The 12473-nt window shown below is 42.2% G+C and overlaps 1 protein-coding gene across 1 annotated transcript in view; it reads right to left on the bottom strand.

Moving 5' to 3' along the window:
- GFRA1 (GDNF family receptor alpha 1) overlaps window positions 1-7318 on the bottom strand; it is a 128848-nt gene extending 121530 nt beyond the window's left edge. Inside the window, exons 1-3 of the mRNA XM_088528589.1 lie at window positions 7142-7318; window positions 5849-6151; window positions 4500-4583 (exon numbers count right to left, since the gene is read on the bottom strand). Of these exons, the coding sequence (XP_088384715.1) occupies window positions 4500-4583; window positions 5849-6151; window positions 7142-7181 (427 nt within the window). The 5' untranslated portion in view covers window positions 7182-7318. The remainder of the gene's footprint in view (window positions 1-4499; window positions 4584-5848; window positions 6152-7141) is intronic.
- Between the last annotated feature and the right edge of the window lie 5155 nt (window positions 7319-12473).

Here is a 12473-nt window from a genome sequence, read left to right as displayed (position 1 = left end):
CTCTACTGGTAGCAACTTCTCCACAGGAAGCACCTCCAGCCCCCTCCTGCGAGGTCTCCCATCCATCACAACACAAGACTAGGCCAAAGCTGGGGAGGTGCTGGGATACTGATTGGGGTTCACTCTTCCTAGTATCAATTTTCTTAATTGTGAAATTAATTCCACAAAAAGTTGTCCCAGACCAATCACTTTAAAATCCCTAAATATCTTCCAGAAACACTGTGCGGGGAAACTGCCACACTTAAATGCCATCAACACACACACCCTCCTGAGAATTCCAGCACTGTTATCTGCTTTATAATCTTCATATTTAAAATACAATAGAGGTCCACCTTACTGTCCAGAAGTATTTGTATTTGCACTTGTAACTTACTCAGAGGCAAATCAAACACACTGACTTCATACTATACTCCACTAGAACCCCCATGTGCTCGCTACAAAACTCTTATTTTTAATTAAAAAATATACCCATATCCAACTACAAATTTCCAGATATCTTCTGCAACTGAAGATCTCCGGGGTTTTTACAGAGTAAACAGCCTTTGAGGTGAAAGACAGGATGAGGGAAAATTCCCTTTGACATATAATTTTACCAGCCACTCCCTCATTTGTTGATGATACAACATAAAAAAACACTACATTCAAATGAACTATTGGCAAAATAATTAATTCCTATCTGTCTTGCAATTTAACCACTAGAAACAAGATGTAACTAGCAGCATGTAACCACTAATTCTCCACAGATTACCAGCAAACCCTCCATGCTTTAAGAAATTTCTGATTTAATGTAGCACGCTGTTCAAGACTATGTCCAAATATAATAGACATAAAAGTAAATATATGTATATATAAAAAAATAGGTCATCTGAAAAAAGATAGAAAAATTAATATTAAAAAGAAGTATAGACTTCTTTTCATCTATACCACTTCACAGATATGGTTTAAGGTATTCCAGTCTGCTCTAGCGGTTCTCCATTTTGTGCTGAAATGAAGGAGATATTTTGGAAACTTTTGTAAATATTTCTGCATACATAAAACTAATTTTCACACAAGATAATTTCTTCTCTATGGAAAAGACTATTTCACTGTAGCAATTGATATTAAAACAATGAGATATCTTCCTCTTGCAAGGCACCATGTCAAATACAATGCAGATTTAAGAGGCAGACTGTTCCCCATGTAGTCAAAAGCTTTAGGTAGCTGTAACACGTGACAAACTCACTGAAGTATCAATCCTTAATTTGGTGTGAAATTCACCTCTAAAATCCAATCAAAAGATTTTGTATTTACTGCCATGGTGAGCGAAGTGAAAAGCGTTAAAGTGCTTTCACCTCTCAAAAGTAGTTAAGATTTGCAGAAATGGCTGTTTGAGCAAAATCTTTACATCAGGATATCTAACTCAAATCTGCTGCTATCAGAAACTCACTGGCAGGTCGACAGCAATTTCAAGCGCTATCTCTGAGCATGATATTCGTAACCTGGAGGCAGAAGCTCCACATCAGACATAATACTTCCAAAATAAAAAAATGAGACATACATGTGTGTGTGTATGTGTGTGTGTGTGTGTTATTTCTCACCAAATGAAAAATAATAAGACATTCCATCCTTCAGCCAGAAAGGGCTCATGGACCTGCATTTGGTAAGGTGAGGTATCCCAAGACTAACTTTAAAGTTGTTGAATTAGGGCCTTGAAGTGTAGATGGAAAGGAAGACAGGATACATTATCGTGAGTAGCTCAGAGACAGAATCACTTTCTCATTTTAGCTGTCACACTTTCAATCACACTTTCCTGCAAATTTAACAGAAATTGAAATGCAAAATCCATGCTTGTTAATATCTAAATACATGATTCTGTGGGTTTAGGAGCTAGCACTACAATAAATGATTTTGGCTTTATTTTCTATGTCTTTGGACATCTGTTTAACTTTTATGTTAAATAATCTGTTTTTTTTCCTTCTACTTCTAAAGTAACTAGACCACTAGACACAGTATAAGCTAAATGACTATATACATAATTTTTTAAAAAAAAAAACAAAGTAAAATAATAAAACAAAGCTTTACTTTAATTGCTTGACCACATCATGTGTTTTCATTACCACAGTGGAAAATGGAGAGAAATGACTGACAAACTCAAGAACAAGTTTTAGCAGTGTATTCCTGAGTTTTAAATTGATATATTATTGATATTTGACCAAATGAGGAGAAAGAGATATTCCATCTCATTAAAGGATGCATTTTTCAACATCTTTCAGTAAAGAATTAGACCAACATTAGCTCTATTTCGTGGACTTCCATATGCTACATGTAGCACATAGACCAGTCGCCTAAGCCAAAAGTTTCCTCCTCTCCATGTTGTTGAATTAGGGGCTTCTAAGACTCTACTATTTCAAAATAAATACAGAATATAGTAAAGAGACTAGGCTGGATATATACTAAGTCCATAGAACATCCTTTATGAGATGCAAGGGTTAATCTCTGTTTTTAATTACACCCAAGTAACTTCGATGACAGTGAATGACAGTTTATAGCAACATCTATAAACAGCAGTGACCATATTAGCTGAAGTGCAGTTATGAAACCCCTGCCAACTGCCAACACTGCTTGTGCAATTCTTTGGTTTTTTTAATCAAGTTCTACAATCCTCAGAAAATTCCCCTGCTGGGATACTTGCAGGCCCTTGCATAAAGCTAAATCTAGGCAGATTTTAAGAATGTAACATGTCGTAACCATGACAATAACAGGAAAAACGCTTTTGACTTTTTTGTTTAGACAATATTACTTCCAAATAGTGGTTGTTTTCCTCTAGATTACTTTTGCTTGTGGCTGTCTGTCAGACTAGGCCTACAATCCTTGTAAACCTGAAGCTTTTATCAAAGTGAATAGTAATTTGGGGTGCACTAGTCCTAACCTGTATACCAGCTCCCTAAGTGGCAGGAATGAGTGCACTTGTTGAACAAATATGAGTTATTCAATTGTTGCACAGAAGAGGTGGAAAAAGTTACTGCATTTTAAGATAACCAGTATGTAAGTAAATGAGGAATCTTAAATAATAAGAGAAAAGCAGAGCATATATAAGGTTTTTTCATGTCCACTGTTAAGGTAGCTTAAAATTAAGTCCTGGAAAGACTGACTGTAAACTTTAAGAAAACACCATGGCACTCTTGTGCATTTTTTTGTTTGTTTCATACTGAATTGGGTTGTTAAGAGTTTTTAAAGTAATAAAATAAAATACAGCATTACTTCAGAAATCAATCTTTTTCCTCTGCTGTTCCCAATGGACGTGCTCACCAAACTAAGATAAGGCTTTCAAAGGATGTGTGTGATTTGGATCTGAAGTCACTTTCAAAAAGTGACTAAGGGGCTGATTTTCAAAGGCATTAAGATACATTAAGCACTTAGAAATTTTTAAACTGTCTGGGCATCTAACGCCTATTTAAATCACTTAGTCCTTTCTGAAAATCCCAGTGGACAGTTATCTACATTTTATGTGCCTGCTTCATCTTTGAAAATCTGGCCCATTAAATACTTAACAACCTCAGTCCCCCTGACTTTTAGTGAGACTTAGAGTCCTAAAAAGTGCAAGTACTTCTGAAAATTGGCCAAGCCACTCACTCTACTCTTTCCTTCTTATATCTGTTGAAGAGCAATATAGTAAAGCTCCTCTTTAGCAAGTCAGGTCAAGGTGGTCGGACTTACATAAAAGATTGAAAGGGCATAGGGTAACTACATAATAAAGGTCCCGAGTACAGGCTGCATCCTCACTAGGCTTTCTGTAACTATATATATAAAAATCCAATCTGTAATGCCTGTAATCAGTGCCCAAGATTCACTCTTTCAATAAGTATGATCCAAAATGAGATTAGTTTAGGTCCCCTCCCCCACCCCCAAAAGGAAAAAAAAAAAAAACACAAAAAAATGGTGCATTAGCAGGCAAGTTGTGAAAGAAATCCACACACCACCAGCAACAACAAAAATAATCCAGAGCAAAATGAGAAAGAGAAGGAACTAGTGAAGAGGCTTTTTAAGCAGCCAGCAGGATCAGGAAAGACAAGCCTTAATTCTGAAATTTCTTTTCAAAATACGAAACTATAAGACATTCCCTTATGCAAACATTTGAAAGATTATCTTCTGATCTCGTTTAATGTCAATGGGAGGTAACTTGCACTGACCATATTCCCCCAAAGGAACCGATGTGTAAATTAGAAACACAGGGAATCAGATTGCCACCTACAGGAAAATTCAGCATTTATTGTCAAGAAAGACTCAAAAAGAACACAAATTGTTATCCTGCCACAAGCCTCTCTTCAATTCTAGTTATTATATATTGCAAAACCAATTAGTATTTTCTTTTTATGCAGCTATATCACGCACCAAATCCAGAAAGCCATTAACTTCTCCTTTTACTTACAATTGCTCCATGAGCTAAGAATTTTGATAGTTCAGCTATAAAGCAGCAGATTGCAATCATGTTTCAGTTAACGAACTTTAAATCTGCTTACCTGATACAATTGGTGCTAGCCTGAATATGTCTGACAGTCTGCTGTTAACTGGTTCATAGGGGGAATCTTCAAGCAAATCATTTCCTAAAAACAAAAAGATTTGTTTGTTTTATATACAAGAATTCGGGACAAGATTTTGTTGTCTATACCTACTCCATAACAAAGTTACTCTGTAACAGTAAAGGTACTTGACTTTAATCTGCTTGTGTGGCTGTTTCTCCTCAAAGCACAACTTATGAATACACCTGAAAGCAGCAAGTTTTTTATCCTTGTCACTATTTTGTCTCCTTCCTTCATGGATAAAGTCATAACATGCAGAGACAGTTTTGGACATCTCAGGAACTGTCTCAACACGCCAGCAGGAGAGAAACGGTATCAGGGACGTTCCTGTTTGCTCACACTTAACATTAGCCCAGGTAACAGCTGAAAACTAGCATCCCTAGGAACAAAACTTTCCTAACAAAATTCTGGTGTGGGCAAGGAAAATGAATCTATGATGCAGGGAAAAAAGTGCAAGAAGAGTAGTAGAATTTATTATGAAAGCTGGAACAATGAGATCTAGTAATTCGTTAAAATGTTCCAATTAATGCCAGGATAAGTGAGCAGAAAGGGCCACTATTAAAGCAGAAGCAGCTACAGCAAAGAGTTAAAGGGAGGGGGTGAGGGCACTGAAATGAAGGATTGCATCTTCAACTCCAGAGGTCCTTAAGCAGTGCAAAACATGGCCAGAATGAGGTACCTCACACAAGGCCCTGACTGTTCTCAGCAGACTATGGGAAATTCGGCAATGACATCAATGAGAACACAAGTCCCAAGCCAGTCAGCGCCGTATCCTTTCTAACTCGCACTTCTGCATGCTCTGGGGAGCACCACAATTTCTTTATTCTGTCTCTGATGCCCCAGGAATGTTGCTGGCAGATATGGGAAAAGAAAGAATAAACTTCTTAAAACAACGCTCCCCCTCTATATTGCATTTATCTCGTAGCAAAGAGCTAAGGAACTAGTTCCAGTGCCCTGTGATGTTGTTAGGTGAGTCCCACTTAAGGGGTTAAAACGTTACTTAGGAGCAAGTCTCCAAGTGACTGCGTTTTGGAGCTTTTGCACTTGTTAGCGCCCTCCTCTCTGCCTCTGCTTTGGAAAGGTCAGCTGGGTCCCTCCCCGTGGCTCTCCCAACAAGAGGAGACGCAGCAGCAGCTGTTCCCGAGCTGGATGAAAGCTCCTCAGTTTGCAGCTGAAAAGCACAATGCGAGTTATGAGGTCAGACCCTCCGCTTGGGCTCCGCGGTGGTCGCTAGCTGGGAAACCACGGCGCATTCGGGTGGCGCAACGTCCCCGTGTTTTGCAACATACCCTGCAAACTCTGGTACATGCTCCAGTAAATGCGCAGGCAGTTTTTCTCCTTCTTCATGCCCCTCTTGCAGCGGCAGTTGTACAGAGATTTCTGTTTGAGAGCTTCCATGGCGCTCCGGCACTCGTCCTTCGCCTCCAGGCCCGTCGCCCGGCTGAAGTTGCTCTCTTTGCCGGCTACACACTGCCTCAGCGTCCTGAATTTAGTACTACAGCTCTGCTCCTTGAGACACTGGTCGCTGGCTCTCACACAGTCGAGGCGATCCCCTCCGGGCAGCCCGCTCACTTCTGCGGACAGGAGCACATCTAGGGAGAGAGGAGGGCAAAGACCAACACGACTCTCTGTGAGGGGCAAAGCCGGTTTAGCCTGCGAGGCGCCAGGCTCCTCCTAGCCCAGCACACGCGGCAGCACCTCGCAAACTGCAGGGCTTCGGGCTGCACCTCGCGTGGCGCTTCCAGCCCCCCGGGAACAGCACCCATTTCAACCCCTCTGGCTGAATTAGGGCAAAACACGGAAAGAAAATACCCACGGGGGCTACCGCGGCCGGCAAAACAGCAGTCCCCACTCCCTCTGTGCACGTTAGGGAAGGAAATAACCTTCCCAACTCGCGTGCTCAACAGAGGGGTTAAATGCCCAGCCTCACTTTCCGTGAACGCTTTCTGTAATCTCACTTGCATCCACCAACAACCTGCTCCGAGGGATAAGTACCCTCCTTGATTGTTATTAGGCTCTTTTTGCGTCAGACACTTTTTAATAGCTGTACCTGCTTTTGCTTATGTCACATATATCTCCAAGGGTGGAAATGATTCCCTCTCCTTCCCCGGTTCTCCCCGTCCGCAGCTTTAGCAGGAGAACAAAGCGGGCTGCAGTAACCCCCTCCTCGCCAACGTGCCCCCGTCTCGCCCGCTCGCACACGGGGATGGGGAGGCAACCGGGCATCTGCCACGGAAAGGAGACCAGCCTGGGCTGCAACTGCTCGCCGGGGCAGCTGGCCAGGCTCAGGTGACGAGGGGCTCCTTCAGTGTCACCCTCCGGTCCCTCTTATTTGATTAAAACGAAAACTTTCCCTCTAACTTGAGGGACCCTGCTTTAAAGAAGCTACAAAAGCATCTCTTGCTGTAATCGCCCAGAGCCTGAAGCGCAGCCTGGGCTAAATGATGCGAGGCAGAGCCGTAAAAACTAGTGGAAACTTCACTGTTCTGCCCAAACAATAAGGCAGGGAGCACCAGGCGCTCGCAGCCCTCCGCGCTGCTTCGGAAGCGACGCGCGGGGAGAAACCGGAGCCCGCAACTCACCCGCTAAGGGCAGCGCGAAGTACAGGAGGGCGAGGAGCATCTTGCCGCCTTCGGGTGGTCTCCCCGGACGAGCTGCGGTGCCGCAACAGAGAGGATCAGCATGTAGATATCCCCAGCCCGCCGGGGTGCGAAGGCTCCAAGTGCAGATCCATTGAACCCTGGGGAATCTCTGTCGCTCGCTGCCCTCGTCGCCGCCGGCAGCCGGCGCGGAGCCGCCGCCGCTTCCCCTCGCACTTGAGCTCTGCGCGACCCGCGAGCGCGAGCGGCGGCTCCGGGGCGGGCGCGGGCGGCGCTCGCTCGCGCCGAGCGGCGGCAGCGGCGGCGCCGCCGTGGGTGGGCAGCGCTGCCGGCCGGGGAGGGACCGGGCGACACGGGGGCGGGATGGCGGGATGGGGAGGGGGGAAACGGGGCGCCCGCCCCCGGGCCCGGCCGCAGCCCTGGGCGCAGCGCGGGCAGGTGCCCGAGGGCGGAGCGGGGCCGCGGGGCAGCGCGGCGGGGAGCGCCGGGTCCCGCTCCCGCAGGTCCGGCGGGCAGAGCCGCCCCGGAGCGGCGCAGCCCGAACGGCAGCGGCGGCCGGACCTCCCCTGCACGCGCGGCAAATTGGATTCAGGTGTCTGCGTTTCTCCCCCCTCAAAAGTGGGTATTTTCCCCAGCAATTCTGTCGTCGAGCTCTCTGGCCTGCTAGGTTTTAGGAATTCGCTTCCCCTCAAGATGAATTTTGCCTGGAGAAATGCGCCTCTGGTGGGGCTGACCCCTGTCCTAGTCAAAACCGAACGGCAGAGGAGGCAAAACCTGTCGTAAAGTACTTCAGACACTCCTAAAATGCTAGCGTATGCTGCGAAATGCGGAAAATATGACATATGGAAGCCCTTTTTCAACAGAAGCATTTTTTTAATTCACTGCCACTCTTAAGGAAAAAAGAAAAAAAAAGCTGTCCAGAGTACTGACTCGCAGTATGAAGTCACAGTAGTGACATAAAGTGCTGGCATCTTTATCGCACATAGGGTCACTATAGAAATTATGAGTAAGTCTAACACAAGTAGCATAACTCTGCAACTTACAGGTGTATATCAGGAACTGCTATCACATTCACAGCAGACCTGGATAAAGATAAGAATGAAATCAGACCAATATTTACAGAAACACCTATGCATAAGTGTCTTGAATATATGAACAGTATTTTTTGGCACATAAAAGTGACACATAACAGTGTAAGTCACTAACTCAGAACTTTGCAATAAAACACAACTTAGATTGTAACAGTAAATACCCAGCAACTCAGTAAAATTGGGTATTTACTACTACGGTTAAACTGAAATAATATTTTAAAAGGTAAAATCAAATAAAATTACTGGCATTTACTGACAGGTCAGAAATAACCAGACAACTAGACACGGTGTGCACCAAAACTTTTGCAGGCTGTCATTAAACACTCCTCTTGTCAGTATTTGGATTCAGCTCTGGAAAACCAGCAGCCAAAGTGCAGGAGGGGAAAAAAAAAAAAAGAGGTTAAAATTGTTAATCCAGAAAAAAAGTTTTAAAACACAGCTATGATCTGAAGAGATACCCAGGACAGAAGTAGAGTTGCATGGAGCATCCAAGTGCTGCACAGCCTGTAACAGGACAAGTGGACAGGATGGGAGAAAGCTCCTCTGAACCACTGCAGGGAAAATCACTACGTGATTATTTTTCCTCTCTTTCAGAGCTGACTTTTGTCAACTCACCTCCAGTACACCTTTATCTCTGAATGCCATCCTTCCCTTTACTTTTTATTTTATTAGTGGGACAATGCAAGTACTTTTTGCAGATCGGGGTGGTTGGGGACAGCTGAAGTCGCTGGCAGGTTGGACTCGTTCCATGTAACACTCAAGGGACACAGTGCTCGAGTGAAGTGCCTGTCATGGTCTGGTAGTACTGCAAAAGCCTCTTCTACCACAAACTATATCTTCAGATCATTTTCTTTCTTTCTTTCTTCTTTTTTTTTCTTAAAAAAAAAAAAGCATTTAAGAAAGTACCAGACTCAAAACACTCTGAAGTCTCCCGTATGTAAAACAGACAGAGCACTAACCACCCATCTCCCCTGCTGACCTGTTTGCTGGCTATTCTAGTCCTTTTTCCTTATCATGGTGACTCTGGTGAATTAATTGCAGACTTACATTATGCAAAGAATCCAGCCCAATCCATAAATTCAGCAATTAACTAGTCATTGTTTATCCTGTCTCACTGGAGGCTGTCGACAATATCTGCTTAGAGCACTTTTTTGTTTGTTCTTTTAGTTTAAGTGAACAGTTGTCCCCTACAGGCAAGCAGGACGACTGACTCTGGGGAATTGTAGTTTGCAGAATGGCCAACTGCTATTTCTAGATTGAAGATAGCAAAACCGATGAGAAGTGAAGTCATTTCTTAACTAATCTAATCTTGAGAAAAGAAAATCAGTTGATAGCAGCCTTCAATTGATATGAAGGTATCAAAAAAAATAAACACCAATCATATCCCTTTTGTGGACGGAATCATAATCTCTTTTCACCTTTTCCAAATGCCTTTTAGCTCCTCTGGGATAAAAGGAAGTCAGTGGAGTCTTCACTATTAATTTCAGTCTAGCCAAGGTTCCCTTTTTGAATTATATATGACAACTACTCAAGCCATAAGGCTGTTCAGTTAAAGAAATGGAAATATAAGATCTACATGTGATCATTTCGAAGATATTTAGGCTGAGTTTCTATTCTATTGTTTTTTTTATAAACACTTGAAAAAGTAGTCAATATTATAATAAATATAAAGTATGCAGCTGATAGGGACACCAACACTTGAAGAAAAGAAAGATGACAACTTAATCACTGTTGAATTATTGTTTAAATACCATTATAATAAAAACAACATGGAAGACAGTATAATTATTTACTGTATACAGCATAAATAGCTTGTACTTCATTTTTCACATAATTTTAGATTTTTAGTTCTTTCCAGTCACCTGAAGTGACTGGCATTTTCTGTCTATAATAAAGAAAGAACACTGTGATGATAATAGAAGGGCTATTTGACATTAAGCCTGTAAAAACAACGCTTCAAACTTTGTTCTTGCAAAATAGATCCAGATAAGAGAGCTCCTTACTGTGGATAGTTCTAAACCTCCTGTTATCTTACAGGCAGAACCCAAATGCACTGAGTACAGCAGTGATATCAAAACACATCTGCAGTCAGGGCAGTATGACATTTTAGGCCAGTTGTACCAAATATGCATGGTTGGAATACCTTTATTTTTCTATATCCAGGCTTAGTACATTTCCTTCTGCCTCCTCATTTGTGTGTAAATTAGTGGTTGACAGCAAATTTGCAAAAGAGCGTTAAGTGCAAGAACAACCAACTCCAATGTGAGTTAAGGCTGTTTTGCGCCTCATCCCCCGTGTGAAAGCTACAGGGCTGTAGCAGGGTGCGAGGTGGTCACGGCTGGCAGCAGTCCAGATGAGAACATAAAGGTAAGGTGACATGAAACATGAGTTAATACCAGCCGGGGCCACCGCCAGCTTGTAGATCCCATTTGCCATCGCTGCCATTGAGCTCGTTTTAAAGACTGCAACCTGCAAGAGAACACTGAGCCAGGAGAAAATTAAAATATATTATGTGTGGGTTCAGGAAAGCTGTGGAGAGGAAGTACGCTGAGAATAAGAAGCATGCCATGAACTTTTGAATGTAATTCTTTTGGGAAGGAACAGGTGAAGCAAAGCTGAGGCTGAACTAATGAGCCCGATATAACAGGTGGGAAAGAACAAGCAACTAACGGGAAAAAGTCTGTGTGTCGTGAGAGCACAAGAAGTAGTGTTTACACAGGAGGTTTTATTCAATAATGGGAAGGGGAGAATAGGCAAGTTAGAGCCTTACTAGGGAAAGGGGGAAGATTTTGAACTGCCTTTTTTTTTTTTTTTTTTTGTCTTATGTTTATCTGCTTACTATGAACTCAGAGTGGTGGGAATAAGGCAAGAAGGATTTGCTCAAGGCATTAAAGGTTTTGTAAAGGACAGATTAAGTAACAATGCTCACACACACAAAAAAAATCAATTTTGAGGAGCTTATGAAGCCTACAATGGGCTTTTGTAGCAGAGAAGTGAGATTGAAATTTTACTGAACCTGTCAATTATTTGGGTTTACAGCTTTCAGCAAATTTCAGGAAAAAGAGAAAACAAAAGCAAAGGAAGCAATGCACATTCACACACTAATCAAATAAAGACCACGTGGAAGTGCAAGCCAGATTACTGAGTTCCTTAATTCATGTAAAAGTATAAGGTTTCCCTCCTTCCCCTGAGTTTTAGCCAGGCCTGTGATTGAATTCACACAGCTGTTCCTGGCCAGGAAGTTTTTCCTAAAACCTGGCTTCCCAGGCACTGTTTTCACACAAATTTTGTTTAATGTTGTATCAGACCACCTGGAAAAGGAAGAAAAAAAAAAAAAAAAGGAAATCTGCAGAATTCCTCAGTGATTCACATCTAATGTGTGTGACCTGGTTTTATTTCAGGAGAACAGACACATAAACAGCAAAACACAACGATGGAGCTCAGAGAGCAAAACATCCAGTTAGATCCTCTGACCATCAGAGATTTGAAAATACAGAGGAAGTTGAAGCCAGTTGTGAAATTCTGTATGTTGTAAAAATGATTCTATTAAACTTGGAAGCACCAGCATTCGCACCGAGGTTTGCCCAAATGCACTTGAAAAGTGGAATGATGCAGCCCCCTGGCTGTTGGGAGAGGCAATTCATGCTCCTAGAGCAAACTAAATTCCCAGCCAAATTCTCTAGCCGAAGAGCATAGAGTCAGCAAAGAGGCTCAATGTACAGTAGATAGGAAAAACTTAAAAAAAAAAAAAGGAACATCAAGTGTATTAATATGAATTACTCGTAATTCATGTCTTCTAGGTTCACAAAATCTAGAACAATACAACCAAGTGCTAGAAATGGCATCGTTCAAAACTTCAATATCAGTCCTGTGCTGGTGACCTGAACCTTTAATGTGCCAAGGGCATTGGCAACTAATGTAATTTAACCAGTATCATAATTCGGTCTGTTATTTTGTATACGCACGTGGCAACCTTCATTTCATCTTTTTGAATTTCCATGAATTCCTTAACTGCAGGGCAGGAATCCCTATCTCCTACTATTGAACATTGAAGTCAGATTCTTTGACATCTCCTGAGAAAGCCCATGTTAAAAAATAAAACAAAAACACAAAAACAAACAAACAAAAAACAGACAGAATGAATACATTGGATCTCCTATTTGCATACTGCTTGGCTTAAATATAAGTTTATTTTTTTCTCCTATACTTAATTGACAGTGATA

This window comes from Tinamus guttatus, unplaced genomic scaffold (genome assembly GCF_059628265.1).
Source record: "Tinamus guttatus ecotype Peru unplaced genomic scaffold, ASM5962826v1 Tinamus_guttatus_pri_ptg000314l, whole genome shotgun sequence".
NCBI classification, from domain to species: Eukaryota; Metazoa; Chordata; class Aves; order Tinamiformes; family Tinamidae; genus Tinamus; species Tinamus guttatus.
This window is presented reverse-complemented; position numbering and strand designations above follow the sequence as displayed.